Source organism: Rissa tridactyla, chromosome 2, assembly GCF_028500815.1.
Source record: "Rissa tridactyla isolate bRisTri1 chromosome 2, bRisTri1.patW.cur.20221130, whole genome shotgun sequence".
Lineage (NCBI taxonomy): Eukaryota > Metazoa > Chordata > Aves > Charadriiformes > Laridae > Rissa > Rissa tridactyla.
The window spans coordinates 70,400,419-70,418,286 of record NC_071467.1 but is presented as its reverse complement, the minus strand read 5'-3'; the positions used below and the strand labels follow the sequence as shown (position 1 = coordinate 70,418,286).

General features: G+C 39.8%; 1 protein-coding gene across 1 annotated transcript; it reads right to left on the bottom strand.

Annotated features, from left to right (window-relative positions):
• Window positions 1-116: 116 nt before the first annotated feature.
• FH (fumarate hydratase) lies at window positions 117-17,827 on the bottom strand. The gene is made up of 10 exons (XM_054192253.1): window positions 17,645-17,827; window positions 11,484-11,618; window positions 10,597-10,707; window positions 7,826-8,002; window positions 6,700-6,882; window positions 5,586-5,751; window positions 3,542-3,745; window positions 2,253-2,380; window positions 692-845; window positions 117-322 (listed from the first exon to the last, which is right to left on the bottom strand). Exons 1-10 carry the CDS (start codon window positions 17,756-17,758, stop codon window positions 180-182), a joined length of 1,515 nt encoding a protein of 504 aa, XP_054048228.1. The 5' UTR covers window positions 17,759-17,827; the 3' UTR covers window positions 117-179.
• Between the last annotated feature and the right edge of the window lie 41 nt (window positions 17,828-17,868).

Sequence of the window (17,868 nt, the reverse complement as noted above, 5' to 3'; positions counted from 1 at the left end):
CCCGCCCCTCCGCGGCGGCGAGCTCTGATTGGCCGCCTCGAGGCACCACCCAGAAACGTTTTAAAGGGACCCCGGCGCCCTTCCGGTACGGGCGTGAGACGTGAAACGTAAGCATATCATATTTGTTTTATTTTATTTATTTTTTTATGTTAAGAACACTTTTTTTTTTTTCAGAGGAGTTACTGAGGACCTAACATGTCCTTAGGCTTCACCCACTGATCAAACTGGTCTGACGTCAGGAACCCCAGCTTGATGGCGGCTTCTTTGAGCGTCGTCCCCTCCTTGTGCGCCGTTTTGGCAATCTTGGCTGCTTTGTCGTAGCCTGCAACCAACCAGAACGAACAGGCTAGCACCGACAGCGGGGATTCACCTGTCATCGCTTCTCCCAGTCTCCCTTTTTTTTTGGCTCTCATCGGAATTAGAATCATGGAATGTCTTGGGTTGGAAGGGACCTTTAAAGGTCATCTAGTACTGTTTTTATAATACACAGGTATGGCCAACTGCAAGGAGGATGCATCTTTTTCTCCACTAATACTAAGTTGGCGACATTAAAATAAATTATTTTTTGGCCAGAGCCATGACTTGGTCTCCTAAACATTGTGACAGTACAAACAACTTGTGCAAAATGATGTTTTAACGCCAAATATTTCAGTGTAAAGTTTTGAGAAGCTCTTGAGAGTCTTAAACTCACCTATATGGGGGTTAAGTGCTGTTACCAACATCAGGGATTCGCTCATCAGCTTGTTGATCCTGTCGGTGTTGGCTTGGATTCCGACCACGCAGTTGTCAGTGAAAGAAACACAAACATCCCCAAGGAGTCTTGCAGAGTTTAAAACGTTTTTAATCTAACAAAAAAAAAAAAAAAAAGAAAGAAATACCAACTATTACATTCAGATATTAACGGCTGCACAGCCTGGCACATTTGTTTATAACCAGTGCCACCCCCTCCTGCAATACCCACTTTTTCAATGGGCTGTTGTTTGTAGAAAGGGAGCACAGTGAGCAGTGCACCCTCCTCCTTTGGCAGGGTAAGCTCCGCCACTCCTATTTAAAGGAATTTGTGAGGAGCATCCAATAGCAGCAGAACTCTTGCATTAAGAAGACTGCAGTATGTATCATCACTTTGTTGTAAGAGTTCACAAATAACCGAGTAAAAAACTACACGAAGGCATGCGATTCATTGCCATTTCCCCCCTCAGGTACCAATCAAGAGAAGACATCTAAAAATATGAAGTACGATAATGTATGGCGTTAGTCCTCTACTTTGACAACCTATAACATGCCACTCTTTTTTTTGGAGAGGTGTCCGTTTCTATAAAAAATTACATTTTGCTAGGTACATCTGCTGGCTGTTCCATAGCATATTTTGTCAAAATCGGGTGCTGTATAATTAGAAAAAGTTTGTTCGGATGGAGGGGAAAAAAACAGTACCCTGAACAGACACAGTAAGGAAGAGACAAATACTATTTTTATTATAAGATTTCTTCTTTTTTTAATAATTTCTTACTAGCATAATAAAAAAGCAGTATCAATCAGTATAGGCTGTGTAGAAAAATAACATGACAGGCTGCTTCCCTTGTGCCTCTTTTTTCTAACAAGATGATAAAACCTCTAAAACTTTCTTTTTATTTCTATTGAATATTAGGATCTTTTTCATAAACCACCTTCATTCTTTTAAAACTATCATCCCTACGCTAACATCTATACTATTCCTTCAACATCTTGCACACAGCATGTGTCTTGGTGTACCCTGATCCCACTGTGGAAGGCAGACATTATTTTAAACACTGAAATTTAGAACTAATCATTTACAATTTTACATAACTGACTTGCCAAAAGCATTCAACAGTATTGAACTTCAGTATTCAACAGTAACAGAAATTAGTAATTGATAGCTGCTAAAGAAAAAAATGCTCATTTTCAGCTAAAATACCGAATTATCTTTGGCTTTGGACAAAATTTTGTCTCTGTGTTCCTCTCTCCCTGCTCCCTTAGACTGATGATAAGCATACATTTTTAAGATAAAAGCTTATCTGCATAAGATAGTTTCATGTAAAAAACATTGCCAGTTGCCTGTCAAAATAACAAGGACTTACCATACAAGAGAATAAAATTTGTTGTCACATTTTTATCAGCTTCTCTGGAGCTTGTATTGACCGAATACTCACTGAGGTTTTTTTTTTCCCTGAGTTATCTGATTGCACAAACAATGCCTTTAGAAGTCCTAGATATTTAAATCTTTATGAACTTACCATCATGGGCTTAAATACGTTCAGTTCAAAGTGTCCATTGCTACCTCCTACAGTAACAGCAACGTGGTTTCCCATAACTTGGGCTGCCACCATGGTTACAGCTTCACACTGGGTGGGGTTCACTTTTCCTGGTTGTGGAATGGAGAGAACAAGGTTACCAAAGAAAAAAAAAATTAAAATAAAAAAAATAAGTACTTCCCTTATTTACCAAATCACAATCAACAGAAGATGTTTTTGTAGGAGGTAACATGACTCACTCATCTAGATCTGTGCACCACAGAAAAGAAATAATCTTCATAAATTATATTAAATTCACTGTACTATTCCAGTAATTCAGCTCAGATTTTTAAAGCAGCTATAGCTGCTTTAGCAATCTACCAAGACTTTGAGACCTGGATAACATGTGCACGAGCTAAGCAGCTGTTAATTACCACAGTTCTTAATAGTCATGAGATTATAATCTGTCTTTATTTGTGTAAGTAAGCATTTCTGGTAAATCACTACCAAATCTCAGTCAATTTAAGAAAAGTATTACTAATTTGTTAGAATTAATTTGTAATAAAATTAATACACACTGTTTATTTTATCAGGAGAAAAAAAAACCCAAACAAATTAGAGTGGCCTCCTAACAAGAAAGTTTTGTGGTTGCTTTCATTTCTAGAAATAGTCCTAGTAAGAACATTCATTATCTGCTTTTTTTGAAAGGCAGATATGCTCATGACCCGTTTCTTTTACAATTTATCATACAAGAAGAATACGCTTAGATTAGTTTTGGATGTACAATACTGACACACGCATGTTTTTTTCAGGAGAGAGGCAAGGAATGATTACTAACATTATTCCTTCCTTTCTTATCCTCTCATATACTGGGATCATTGCAGAAGAGAATATGTGAGTACATAACACTAATCATGCTAGGAAGTAAGAACAGAAGACAATTTACATCATGATATTGCTACATTTCATAGATTAGATCATTTAAAGCCTGTTTCAGAAACATCTTTAAACAAAAATTGTAGAGATCTTGCAATTCTAAAAGAAGGTTTTGAGAAGTATGCTTGTATTGATAAAATGATATTATATGTTTACAGATACTACTCTCCACCAAATACTTCCCAACAAACAGCTGTTCAAGCAAGTATTTTTGTCAACACAAATTTTTGTAAAATGCGGCAGAAGATAAAACCTGACAGAAGTGTTGAATAATGGACTTACTGACATTTGTTTGGTAAATATCTGTTAACAGTTAGTGGTCCAAAACAAAAGAAACAGGCAATTTTTCGCTGTACCTGGCATGATGCTGCTTCCTGGTTCATTTTCAGGCAGGATGAGTTCTCCTAGTCCAGAGCGTGGTCCAGAACCCAGGAAACGAATATCATTAGCTATTTTCATCAGACTACACGCCACCGTGTTCATAGCTCCACTGAGTTCAACTAGAGCATCATGAGCCGCAAGAGCTTCAAACTTATTTGGAGCAGTGACAAAAGGCAAACCTACAGGGAGGGCAGGAAATAATAAAACAGTGAGGCACTTCCTTGCAGACAAGACAATCAAACACAAAATTAGATTAATAAATAATAATTTAAAAAAAAATTAATAACACTATAAGGTCATCTCTCTTCTCTAGACCTTTCCTCACAACCATGTTTCTTAGACTAAATTAAATACAAAAGACACAATAAGTCACTGAAACATAGGAGAATATGCAATTTTCCCATCTACCCATAACAAAGGTACAAATTTCAAGCTTTCATACTGTTGTTGCCTACTAAGCATTGCTTTGCACCACAGTACTTTGCGAATGTCAAGAATCTCTTACAAGTTAGCCCAAACATGTATTTCTTCCATTAAATCAAGTCAGATTCTTTAGATTGTCAGTTGCCAGGATGCTCGCTCCCATTTATGAACATAGAAATTTTTGCAGCACAGTGTAGGCATTAGGATAAACAAAAAGTAATGACAATGGAATTAGCTACTTAAAGAAAAAAAGATGCATCCAAGTATCAGCACTGGGAGGGAACAACAAACCAGACAGAACATGTGAAAGCTGATTCAAACTTAGGAGGATGCCTGAAACTGCTGCCAACAGCAAGAGCACAAAGAGAACACGAACAATGGAAGCAACGGCTCTGTTTATGTTAATTAAATGCCTGAGATTTAAGGCTAGGTCCCATAATGAAAAACATTTCTTCAGGGCTTTGTCCTGGAAGAAAAGTCTCAGCAGAATTTTATTAGTGGTAACGGACATCCCTAAGGACTGACTGCGGGCTGGGCTTCTGCATCACAAAACTACTGGTCTGAGCTTACGTTACCAGTTCAAACAAGAGGAGGACAACCCCTGTAATTTCTAGTGTTCTGCAGTTCCTGCCAAACACCAAATCCCACCCAATTTGCATGGGCTTCTGAATTGCACAGCTGCGTTCTCAGCTGCACAGATCATTCCAAACTCTCCCTATTGGCCTTGCCAATAAACTTCCTCTGTAAGAACACATCAATGGTTTGCCCTGCTTGTTTTAAGCTCGCGCAACCCACCCATACAGTACACCTAACAAGCGTTAAGATGGAAGAGCTACCAAACACCACCAACTGCTTCTGCAAGCACCAAAACATTTGGTGCTATTGGCCTGTACTATTTCTCAGCAGCTGTTGCTTATGACAAGTTACTTCTTCCCTCTCAGGGTACAAGAAAGTCTTGACCCTCTACAAGACAGTGAATAACAGATCCATTAAAACAAAAATACCATTGATGAGCAGTTTCAGATGTCACAGCAAATTTAAGTGACAGACGTACGCATTCATTTGGGGGACATTTTAAAAACTGATACTGTGACATGGAAGATCTGGTTTACAGATCAAAAAACTCGATGGCTCTGTAAATTAAATTTTAAGATCCATAACAACAGCATCAAAAAAATTAGGTAAATTTTACGCTTTCACATGAAAAAAATGTAGTGGCTTCGGGAGGGTTTCTTCCCCTTCTTTTGTGCCAAGTCACTGTAGATTAAGAGAGCCAGAGGAGCAAGGATCAAGACACAAGCAGTATAGCTGGGCTAAGAATAGAAGCCTGAAACTGTATCCCTTTCCATAAAGCCTTGCTCAGAAAAACATGGTAATTTCAGTCACTTTCCATCTACTGAGTATAATTATAAAAATCCATTGCATGAAAAATCCTAAGTATAAGAATATAACATATGGCATTAACAGGAAGTTTCATGTAAAAATAGAAATACAAGTTGAGCTTATGAGAAGCATGGAAACTGAAAGATTTAGTTTGAATTTGACTGTACGTTACATATACTGCTTTACTGGTAACTCCAAAATAGCATTCCTCACCCGTCAATTCGGCCACTTTAGCAGCAACTTTCTCAGCGAAGCCAATTCTTGTGTTTAATCCTGTACCAACTGCAGTCCCGCCAGCTGCCAGCTGATACACTCTTGGCATGGTGGACTCAATCCTAGCCACGCCATATTTAATTTGTTGCACATAGCCACTAAATTCCTTTGAAAGAAAGGAGGACAAAATAAAGGAATAAAGACAGTAACCAAGAATAAGCATTTACAATTATTTAGATTTTTAACATGATTGGACCAATTAATTTCTTTAAAAACCCAAGGCACTGAACTTTACCCAGATGCTAAATCTTCACATGTTCTCATTGAGGAGAAGTTTACATATGCTCCCACACTACAATTACACATAAAACCAACCTAAATATATAAAAACGGATACACAATACATCTTTTTCTTGCCTTTTATCTCGGTTGTGTACTTAGGATCTAAATCCAAGGTAAATCACCTCTCAGATTAAACTAATGTTCTCAAGGTACAATTAGAGAAATTGATCTTGGTCTTTGTCTACTTAATTTTAGTTAGTAAAAGCCCCACCTGTGCATTCTGGGAAAAAATCCATAAACGTTACATGGATTTTTATCAATTCAGTTTAAGTTAATTCATTACCAAATTAATGTAATATAAGCCATTCTTGACAATATGGTAACAAAGACTTGCTATCTCATATATATACATATATGTGATCATATAGAATAGATTTTTGTTCAAAATACTTAGTAGTTTTCCGTGCTGGCAAAAACGCATATACATGAGTTTACCCATTACAGACTAACTACCTTCTTCCTTCCAGTGTCAGTGTAACAGAAATATCACCTGTTATTTAGTAAGGGAACACCTTTTAAAAATTATTTTTATCTTCATACTGTTAGAAGTAAAACACACATGGAAAAAAATTAAGAAAATTTATGATGCAGTTATTAGAGTACCAGATCCAGTAATCTCCAAAAAAGATGAAAATATTGTGACTGAGATTCAGCCAGTTTCCTATTATTTCTCTTAAACTACCAATTTAATTTAGGCGTCCTCAAGTTTGCCTCAGTTTCCTCCAATATATTTACAAGAATTTTCCAAACAAATGCATTAATTTTTTTTTACCTGTCCAAGCGTAAGTGGAACAGCATCTTGTGTATGAGTGCGCCCTATTTTTATGATTTGGGAAAACTCTTTGGATTTCGCTTCAAGTGCATTCTGTAGCTTCTTTAGTCCAGGTAACAACACCTCGTTAACCTCCTGGGCAGCAGCAATATGCATCGCCGTTGGGAAAGTGTCATTTGAACTCTGGGAAGGAAGTTCAAGAAATTTATTTACAAGTTTTTCTCACCCTTGTTGCTGTAAGATGTACATGTATAGCTTTATTCTCTTTATTTTATAAACAAGAAGAAACTAAACTATGAGTAAGCAACTTCGGAATGTTCCACAAGTCAATCTGCAGGAATAATCAAATCTTCCAAATTCCAGTCCAGTACCTTATTGATAAAATCAACTTTTTATAACTATACCCACAGAAAGTTAACTTGAGTAGATTGTTCACAACAACACTGGGACAAAAAAAAGGGAAAGAATTATTATAGTAGTTATGAGATAGGGAAACGAATGGATGGATGCTTTTAAAGGAATTGTAGGTAACTTTTAAACAAAACTGTGTGTTGCTTTGAAAATATTAAATCCATAGTTCCCAGGATATTGAGTAAGCATAAAAGAACAGGAAGGGATACAACCAAGTCAGTAGCTTAAACTTCAGTTAATCTGAAGGAAATATTAAGAGTGAAGTATAATAAAAAGGTCTACCATGATCCTTGGGGAAAAGTTACCCATGATGGGACTTTACCCATTTTATTATCCTTTCTACATGCTTTATGTAATGCATTACGGAGATAACAGTTGTAAGTATCCAACCTTTAGAAACCGGATCTATATTTAACTTCTTTAAGACTGTCTTGGTAGCAGTGGTTGTCACCAGGCCACCTCTGCCCACTACATTACATGTGAATTCATCTGTCATGAATGAGTTCAAAAATTTTAATCTAAAAAGCTCATACCGTCATTGACCAACATTTTAAAGTTAATTTGAATGGAAAAACCTGGAAAATTGTTGCCACAGCTGTACACAAAATTCCTTTTTTTTTTTTTTTTTTTTTAATCAAAACAGTGGCTGTAAGAGAATTCATAATTAAAAAAAATACTTTTGACATTAAAAGAAGTATAATACAAGTATAACAACCTGGCTTTTGTTAACATGATCATTTGGATGTACTGGTTTTTTGCTCCCCAGTTTGCCCCCCATTATCTCAATGGCTCTGTTGCTGATGACTTCATTGACGTTCATATTGGTTTGAGTTCCAGACCCAGTTTGCCACACCACCAATGGAAAGTGATCATTTAATTTTCCTTCAGCTACCTATAATGAAATAGAGAGAGAAAAGTTGTTCTACTGGAACAAAAAAAAAATTAAAAAGCATAAACCTGAGAATTTTATAGCTTTAATTCAAATAATGTTCTCCATTATATTTGTAAAACTACATATAACAATTGTGACTTTATACCAGAAAAATTAAGAGAGTTTTACAGAATACCAGATATTAAAAGTGCAAAAAACTTTTGCTATGCTTTTTGAAGATGCTGAATTCTAAACACAGAGAAATACATAATTTGATTTCATGTTCTACAGTCATAGAAAGAAAAGATTTTTAAAAGGTCTTTTAGGTTATATCTTCTGTTTCCCAAACAATGCAGATGATTCTATCAGTCCAAAAACATCTCCCCTGCCCCCAAATTTTAAAGCAATTTGGATTCTAATCTTCCTGGGCAGGACTAGAGAACACGCTTGTTCTCCCTGCCACGGTTATTCACTCAGCTTCGTAAGATCTCCCAGGGAAATAAAGTATTGTAAGTAGTTTCTCAATCACAGAACCTAAGGTGCTTCAGGGTACTGATTCAGTGTTGTGTGTCTTCTTGGATCATGATCATCCTTTGGGTATCAGAAACGTAAGTTTTCAGTCAGCACTTATCTGTTTACAAACTCCTCATCAGCATGGGTGCACTGCTTTCTCCTAGGAAATCAAGCTCAACAGCTGCACAGTTTCATCATGAACATTGATCAGAACTACACAAAATTTGAATCAGAGGCATTCAGAAGTCCATTCCTTATGGGAAATGGTCCCCCAGAGGAGGTGTTTTTGCCAAAGGCCAGCTGTCATGCAAATGCAGTACATGATATATGTGTAATTGGACTCTGAAATTTCTCCAGAAATAAATTTCATACAGGGAAGTTCCAGATCTCCTACACCTGTAGATATTAGCTTTTACATCAACAAAATGAGCCGCCAGATGGTTGCTGGTAGCAAACACCTTCTTCCTCTAAGGTGTGCTTTCCCTAATACTGCACTGGACCTACACGGCTTTAAATTGAGAGGTGCCTAAAAAGGTGTCTTTACTGGTGTCTTTACTGTACCTCAACTGTAAGTGAATATGTTACACATATAAACAAGAGAATCACACGGACTTAAAAGTCACATTTATTGACTTGATGATTACCTATGGGAACAAGGTCCTTATCAGCCAAAAATAGATATACCAACTTACATCTTCCGAGAGCAGGCTATGACAACTACCATCTCAAGTCAAAACAGAACAACAGGTACAAATACTCTCCTGTTTGATCTAGATTTTCTGGAGCCTGCTGAACCTTATATGCATTTAGTGATTTTTCTATGTGTGTGTTTGTGATAGTATCAAAATCTGTGCTCAGAAGTATTACCCCCATGCCTATTAGACTCAGAAAAGTCAAGAATGCAAAGCAAAGGATCGTTTGTCACAACTCTGAAGGTACGTAACTATCTCCAGATTAACAGGACACATCAGTCCTTCTGGAATCATGCTCTTCAGGAAAGGATCTTACATATTCCCCATGTTATACAGGGGAAAAGTTCCCACCTCCAAGAGTAACTTGATTCCTTGCTGTATCTCACAGTTTTATTAGAAAATTATTTTGGAGGTAAAGGGAAGGATAGCACTGCAGGGGTTTTTTTCAAACAAACCAAAAGTGCCTCAAACAACTTTCAGAACGCATGAATCTAAACTAAGCAGCATTTAGCCATCAAATCTTCTGATCCACTATTAACTAGGAGAACCCTGGAAACCACAAGAAGAAACTGGACATATAGTGGAGTTCTCCAGAGCTCTTGGGTCTCGGGACTTAGGGTGCTACAGCTGGTACAAAGAGGATAAGGCCTTCTGCTAATACTGAAATACTTTGAAGCTGCTCAGAACAAGAAAGCTCTGTAAAACAAGGCTTCTAGATAAATGTATCTGTTGATTTACACAAAGCAACACACCTGGTACTACCATACCTCAAATAATGGTCATTCACAACTCTGTGCACTTGGGTGGCATTTATCCTGAGAAAGAGGAGATGCCTTTCTGTGTCACATCATGTCCTCTTTAGCTATAAAAGTGATACTTAAAAAGCACAGATATACTAGTAAGCTTAAGTCTGAAGAGGAAACAGACAAGTAACAGAGAAACTTCAGATTGCAGATGGTCATCACATTACCAAGATGCAATTGCTTAAGAGACTGGAGACTTGCAAAATGAAAAAGCTTTATTTGGCATGTCAGATTTCACATTAGCGGAATGAACCGAGATTCCATTCCCCTTCTAAGTTTTTTTATACTGTGCCATCTGGTAGGAGTCAACACTATTCAAGTAATGAGTAGTCTTAATAGAGAGAAAAAATTATATTGTTTTTATAACTTAAGAATCAAAATGTATTTGAACATTCTATAATTTCTATAAATGTAAGAAGTAAAATAGCGAAACATTATATTAAATAAATGATTTCTCAACCTGAAAAAACAAAATTTACTAACAATAAATGCCTTCCTGTAACAATTTGGGAAATGCAAGAGGTCTTCCCTCAGCCTCCAAACTTCCTCTGAAAAGCTTAACAAAAATGTAGTGACAGTTCCAGTACTTTGAACAGTTTGTTCCTACCTCATTTGCTGCTTTTACGATAGCATTAGCAATCTTTGGGTCGAGACCATAATCTTGATTTACTTCAGCAGCTGCTCTCTTCAATATGCCAAAAGCCCTTATAACTTGAACCTGAGACACAAGAGTAAGTTTAAATATATAATTTTTTCCCCCCAAAGGACATTTTAGGAATCTATAGTGCAGGTCTAGTTCTAAACCAAACTCTTCTGAACTTAAATCCAGGAGCAGTCCATCAACCAAACCAAAGAGCAAACAGGTCACATCACATGAGTTCCCAGTAACAGTGACATTTATCCAAGCAGTCCACAAAGCAGAACACAGCTCATCCATTCTTTCTAAGTCCAGGTATGCTTTGTGTATTGGAACAGATTACATGCATTAAAATGAACAGAAAAGGAGAACTGGTTCTATTTCTAAAACAGCCTTTTTGAGAGCAAATTGACACATGTCTCAGTACATGGAAAGCCAGTGCATGACAAAACACGTGCAGACTAATGCTGTATGCACAGCTACATGTGAAGAAGTAACTTCATATCAACTCATGCTACGCTAAACATCTTCAATAACAAACTACATAATGCTACAGCAAACAAACTATTCCATTCAGTCTGTTGTCTTTAGAAAAACGAAAGATAGTTTTCTGTTCATACTATTATTAAAAAAAAATAAGCAATGCAGTAAAATAATTATTCAAAAGCAACATTCAATTTATTTAAATGAAACAAAAATATTTCTAGCACAGAACAGTATCTTGTAGTGGAATTTCTAACTTTAATTAAAATTCAAAGTTGCTCATATTTCTAGCAAAAGTCTGAGAATAAGGTATTTACTGTCACATACAAAATATACTTAAAGAGAATAAATTAACACAGCTTTAATTTACTTACTGGCATTCTTTCTGAAACACCTCCAATCTTGAAGTTCATTGTAGATCTTACAGTCTGGGCACCATAGTATTTGTCACTTGGGACCTTCAGTTCACCAAAAGTATCATATTCTATCCTAAAAGCCTCTTGAGTGGACTATGGAAAAGGAAAAAAAACATATTTCAAACACTGGTAAACAGCACAAACTTTCTGAAAGCAGATACAACTAAGAAAAACTGTGCAAGGAGAAAAAAACAATACAAAGACACACAGCTAGTCATAAGTACTTGTCTAATTAAATCTTCAAAGGTAAGACATTTTTCCAGTTTGAGCACCTGCCTCACTAAAAGTCACAATTACTAACATTGTGTAGGTTAGCAGACCCACTGGTGACGGGCAGACTTAAGACCTCAGCTACCCACTGAACAAAACACATCATCCTGACAAAAGACTCGGTTTCTTCTTTTTGAACAATTAGTAACTTATCTTACAATTTACAGGACTGGTGTTTTGTTAAAACCAAACGGAAGAACTAGCATGCTAAGAATTCAGGTGGCATCCGCCCAGGCAACAGACATGTAACACAATCCCTGTTTGAAATCCACCTGCACACGGGACAGAAGAAAAATACTGGAAGGCAGCAACTGATTAATCCAGTACCAAGTTACTGACAATTAATTATCTTCTTGAGCCTAATAAACCAGGAACACAGTTGCCCAACTGTGCAACACTAAGAAACTGCATCTAGGTATATTTTGTGCAATATTTCTGTAAGGCAGTATTTCTTTGTCATGTATACCTAGCATGCATTATTATCTAACACAGTCAGAGGTAAATTAATTTTTGCTGACATACACCAACTAAAAAGTAATTTTTCACTTTTTGTGAAACGGCCCATTCATTTGTGATGATGCAATCACATCCTCATGCAGCTCTACAAAGACTATGGGACTGGACAGGAAGCAAGAGCAGTTTACTCTGCTTCTCCCCGTGCCTTGGTCAGCAAAGTCCCAATTTTCTGTGAGAAAGGTGTTCATCCTTCCCCAGACGAGGAGATTACCTTCTTGAACAGTCATCAGGAAGGGGAAGAATTCTTTTTGAATTCTTAATCATAGATGGAGTAAAACAATCCCAGCTCCATACATAGGCTGTATATAGTGCCAGGCTTTGACTTAACTGTGAGGGGTGAGTCCTTGGGATAGCTCTATCAGAGCATCAAGTCAGTGTTGCAGCGCAGTGAAACAAGAAAAGCAAATGTTAGAAACTATTAAGAAAAGCAGAGGATAAGGGAAGAAACATCGCAGTGCCACCATGGTTCATCTAGACTCTGAAGTCTTTTTTCAGATTTGTATCTGTCATCCCAAGAAGTGTATTACTGGAAACAGTTCAAAGAAAGGCAATAAGGCTGACGAAAGGTAGGGAACAGTTTTCTTAAAGACAACTGACCTTTTCATTCAGAAAAGAGACAACCTGAAGGAAAACTGAGGTCAATAAAAGCATCAGTAGAATGGCAATTGGCATTAGCTGCTGACTGTCTCTTCCAATACAAAAACCACAAGCCTTAACAATAGACTAGCAGGAATCAGGTTCAAAGAAAGGAAAAGGTAGCAGCGCTTCACCCAAGTAGTAGACTGACGAAACTCCTTGACAGCTGATGCTACAGATGCAAGAAGTCCGCAAGAGATCAGGCAAAGCGAGACAAGGACTCAGAAGAAAGATCTGAACTGGGTTATTATACAAACTACAGACTGAGGAAATCCTCTGATGTGAGAATGAAGAGTCTGGGTCAGAATAAGAGGGAAGCATCATATATGTTTGCACAGTTCTTACTCTCCCCTAGGTGTCCACTTATGAAGTCAGACTGTTCCTCTCTTTTCTTGGTCCCTTTTACTTGCTCCTTACTTGGTGGGTCTCAGTCTTCATGGACAGGATCACCTCTGGGTAGAACACCCTCTCCAGCAACACTGACTTTCTACAGCAGCCTGTCCAGGTCTGCATCACCATGGATGGCAAGCCACAGGCGGCACTGGCATTGTGGGGGTGCTCCAGCCTTTTCACTGTCCTAAGCAGCATTCCCAGCCAGGTGAAGATGCTCTGCCATCAGGTACTTCAGCAGCTGTGTACCAGAGACACCAGCCCTGATCACTTAGAGCACTTTTGCAGAGTAGGTCGTGCATGTGACCAAGAAGGAACTGCAGCCCAGCCCACAAACAGCAAGGGTTAGCTCTAGCTGTCCTGCTCCCCACACCTTGTCTTTTGGCTGATGCTTTCCCAGACACTGATCCCAGAAGGATATAAAGCTTAGAGTGGACAAGTATGCTGTTCCTATGTCCTTTAATCCTCTTTATCCTATTTTAATCACTTAGCATTCGTTTACATGCTAACAAGAAACAGACCATAGTCAGCACTTATTTAGTATCTTACTACCAACAATGTTCAATGGGGACGGCTGGGGGTGTTACTGTACGTGTGCACATACTAATATTCCAACAGTAGATATCATTGATGTGCGGTCTCTGAAATCCCTGCTTTTGCTATCTGTACACCTTGTGTAAGCAGACAACGTCAAGCTTTTCCTAGAGCTAGATAAGCAGAACCAGCTCAGTTCCAAATCCAACTCTTGATACTGTCAGTGGTTCAATCACCAAAAGTATGCACGCTCAAACCATATAAAAAAGTTAAACTACCTGTAACCTTTTAGACAAAAAAAGCTATCAGTTGCACAACTGATTCCTCAAACTTACATAATTCCAATGTCAACAATGATGAAACAAAGATAAATAGGATCAGTACCTCCTCGTACAAGTGTCATTTAACAAATAAATCCTCTTATTAAAAAAAAAAATTACTCTCCTAGCCAATTCCACATTACACACATTCACAAACTCCAGTGAAGTTAAGAGGGTAAACTGCTTTAAGCAGAATGTCATTTGCCGATTAACAGAGTAACAAGTAACATTAGGAAAAAAAGCAGTGTGATTTTTTTTCATACATATTAAAGTAACGAAAGTAACTTCATCACTACCTTCAGACTAACGTAGCAGCCTGCTGAATGCACTGTCTGAATTTCAATGTAAAAACCATGCTTCTCCCAGTCCTCAGATGGAATTCACCCTCTTCAGTGGCTTTATGCCCCAGTTCCCATATCTTAAGCGGTTTCTGCAGTCACTCTCTGCCCTACGGAGCCTGCTGTAAAACCGTACAACATTAGCTCACTCGTGTCAACCCTCTACTCCCACACCAGTGGGCCACAGGAGAAGCCAAAAGGAGACCTAGCAACTGCCACAAGCCAAGGAAAACTCCCTGGCTTGTGCTCACTTAGCGTCTATCACAGCTACAGCGAGTCTCAGCTCAGAACTATTATTCCTCACCTTTACAAAACCAGTATTTATTTTATTTTGTTTTTAAAGAGGCCTGACAAGGTGTGCTCTGTCCCCCCCCGAATCCTAAGAACCCATGGTCCAAAGCTGACACAATCAGGCAAACATAACTGTACCTTTGCCTTGTTGCAGTTAACTAATCAGCGAGAACCGATTGCACCATAACGCGCTGGAGATATTCAAATGGCAGAACTGCTGCAATCACGTTTCCCATGGAAAACTACATGCTGATTTAAGTTCGCAGCAACTTTTTGGATATAAGTATTTCAATTCAAAGGATCATCACTTTTAGCATGTTAAAACCGATCTTTAAAGGCCAGCAGAAAATTACATTTGTGATCAATTACTCTCCTTTAGCAGATGAATGTTTCCATTTTTAAGGGTCATCTCTCCTTTATAATATCAAATGAGTCACAAATTCTGAAATTTCCTCTTTAGAAACCAAACCCTAATATTTTACAACGTTCAGCCGAAGAAGGAAAGAACATTATGAACACAATTCCATTTAGAACATCTTGTGCAATTTATCTCGAAATTAAGGCAACACAATAGTCATACTGTAGAACATGCATACTTGGTTGTGTCTACACGAGGTGTTCGAAAACACAACTCTCACTGCTGAAAAATCTCTGCAAACATCAAAAAGTAGTGGTGTGGGGTTTTTTTAATTTAAATACTTGTTGGTACATTTTTTGCGGTCCTGTTGGAAATAAAAACATACAAAGTTTTCCTGTAAGAATTCAAGGGCTCCTTGAAATCCCAAATGCGCTGAGGGACATTTTGCTATAACTTCTGCTGTTATTTAAACCCCAGCGATTAATAATGTCCAGTTAAAGGACAGGTCATATTTCTGACCAGCAAACAAAACATATATATATTTCATGTAAGACTGCAGCCTTTCATAAATACTGCGTCTTCAGCAAGTAAATGAAGCCCATGAGCTGTAATGTTTTTCTTGGATGATGGCAAACAGCAATATAAAATAGGGAACCGTCTGGCAGGCCAATGGTTTATGAGTTACATAGTCTGCTCTGAAACAGGTTTTCTTACACAGGTACGCTCCGTTCACCATGCAGTTTATTCACTCATTTGGAAGCTTGTTTATCAATTATATTTTCTATACCATAATAAATATCACAGACTGGGAACTAATGTTCTAGTTAAACTTATGAGCTATTTTAGTAAACTAAGTAACAAAGTTAATTTATTATTTAACCAAACCCTAAACGTCCCACTTTCTGCTGGAATTCTTCCAACGCGCTCAAGTTACCTGCTTGTTTTAAGGAGTGAACTTGCAGAGGTGCACCCAAGACTAAGATTTCCATGCAAGGCCCTAGCTGATAATACCGAGATTCAGAGTTCCTTATTCAAACAGCATTTTCATTTCTACATTGAGCTGCGTGCAACAAACAAGCCCCGCTCACGCTTCAGCCCGGCAGTCAACTGACTACACCTGAGCAATCGCTGGGGGTGCCCGCTAGAAGTCACAGGCAGTTCTCAGCTGAAAGCTCCCCAGTTTTCAAGCAGCCCCAGAGGTTTTCCATATAGCCCCATTTCTGTGAGGGTACCGCTTTTACTTATGTGTACCTGTCCTGGTTTGAGCAACGCGGGATTCATTTCTCTTTCAGTAATTTTACTTCTCAGTAAGGTGACTTCTAATGCTAGGGAAAACTGTATTTTTAGAAGACTTTAGGGTCTGAATCTGTAAAAATATTTACTTTATAGCCAGCTATGGTATGTGGGCTTTAAGGTCTCAGTGTTTTCGAGCCTTGCCAGGTGCGGGGACAAGGAGCAAGACCTGGGCACTTGACCCAAGCTGGCCAACAGGATTATTTCATGCCATGAACATCAATTTTGTATAAATGAGAAAGTTTGCTGAGGAGTTTCTCTCTTCTATGATGGCTGCCATCCTGAGAACTCCTTGCCCCAGTGCCAGACCCCTGAGCCCTTCCCTTCCTCCCGAAACCATAGCTGCGTCCAACATTCGCTGTCCACTGCTGGGAGTGCACAGCTTCCTACTGGAATAACTGGCTGAGTGTAATCCTGGTATATTTTATATTGTTATTGGGATCAATACTGATTCTTCAGTATTATTAACATTAGTTAATTAGTCTTATTCTATTCAACCTGTTCACATTTCAACCCTCAGGTTTCCTTGTTCTTCCCGATTCCCCTTCCCGGGTGGGGAGGGGGGGTCTTCAGGTGAGAGAATAATTGTCTAAACGACAATAAATTGTCGTGGGTTCTTCCTGTCACTTCCTCAACAGCTCCAAGAAAGGCCCTGACGCTTCTGTGGAGGCAGCCTCCGCAGGTCTGTCACGGCAGCTCCTGCACTCGCACCTCCCCTGGGCACGGGGCGGATGCCGCCTTACCTCGCCTCCCCTCCCAGCCATGCTCAGACCGCTCCCTGACCGCCGTACACCTCACCCCCGGGGCCGCACCCGGACAAACCGGGGCTGAAAACCCGGCTGCTGCCGGGAGGGGAGCAGGCCCCGCGGCCTGCGCGGCGGGGGCCGGGCGGGGAGCAGGCCCCGCGGTCTCCCCGGCAGACAGAAGAGGGCAACGGCGGCGCAAGCGGGGCCGGGGATGGCGGCAACGTCTTCCCTGCGCCCTCCCCAGGGCGGCACACAGCGGACCGAAGCCCCGGCGCTACTGGCGGCCGCCGTTCCCTCAGGCAGCGGCGCGCCCGCCCCCAGCTCCCTCCCCGGCCGGTCGCGACGGGGGGCGCAGTGGGAGGAGCCAGGGCGGCAGTGGCAGTTAGAGGTCACCGCCGTCCCTGTCCCCCCCGCCCAGGTTGCTCACCATTGCGGCGCGCAGCGGCGGGCCCCAGCGGGCGACGGCGCAGGGGAGCGGCGGGCGGGCGAAGAGGCCGGCGGAGCTGCCCAGGCGGCGGCAGGCGTGGAGTGAGCGGTGCATGGTGAGGGCGCCGGGGGAGCACCGCCGGGGGGCGGCCGCCGGCAGGGGAGGGGAGGGAGAACGGGACCGCCCCGGACGGGCGTCAGGACGGTAGGGGCGTCCATCATGGC

Bases quoted from the DNA above. Each gene is read 5' to 3' on its own strand.
- FH (XM_054192253.1), bottom strand. From the start codon at position 17,758: ATGCACCGCTCACTCCACGCCTGCCGCCGCCTGGGCAGCTCCGCCGGC. The intron at 5,752-6,699 runs GTAAAAAAAAAT...TTTCTTTCAAAG, and splicing joins TTCCACTTACGCTTGGACAG to GAATTTAGTGGCTATGTGCA. The intron at 3,746-5,585 runs GTGAGGAATGCT...CCCTCCCTGTAG, and splicing joins TAAAGTGGCCGAATTGACGG to GTTTGCCTTTTGTCACTGCT.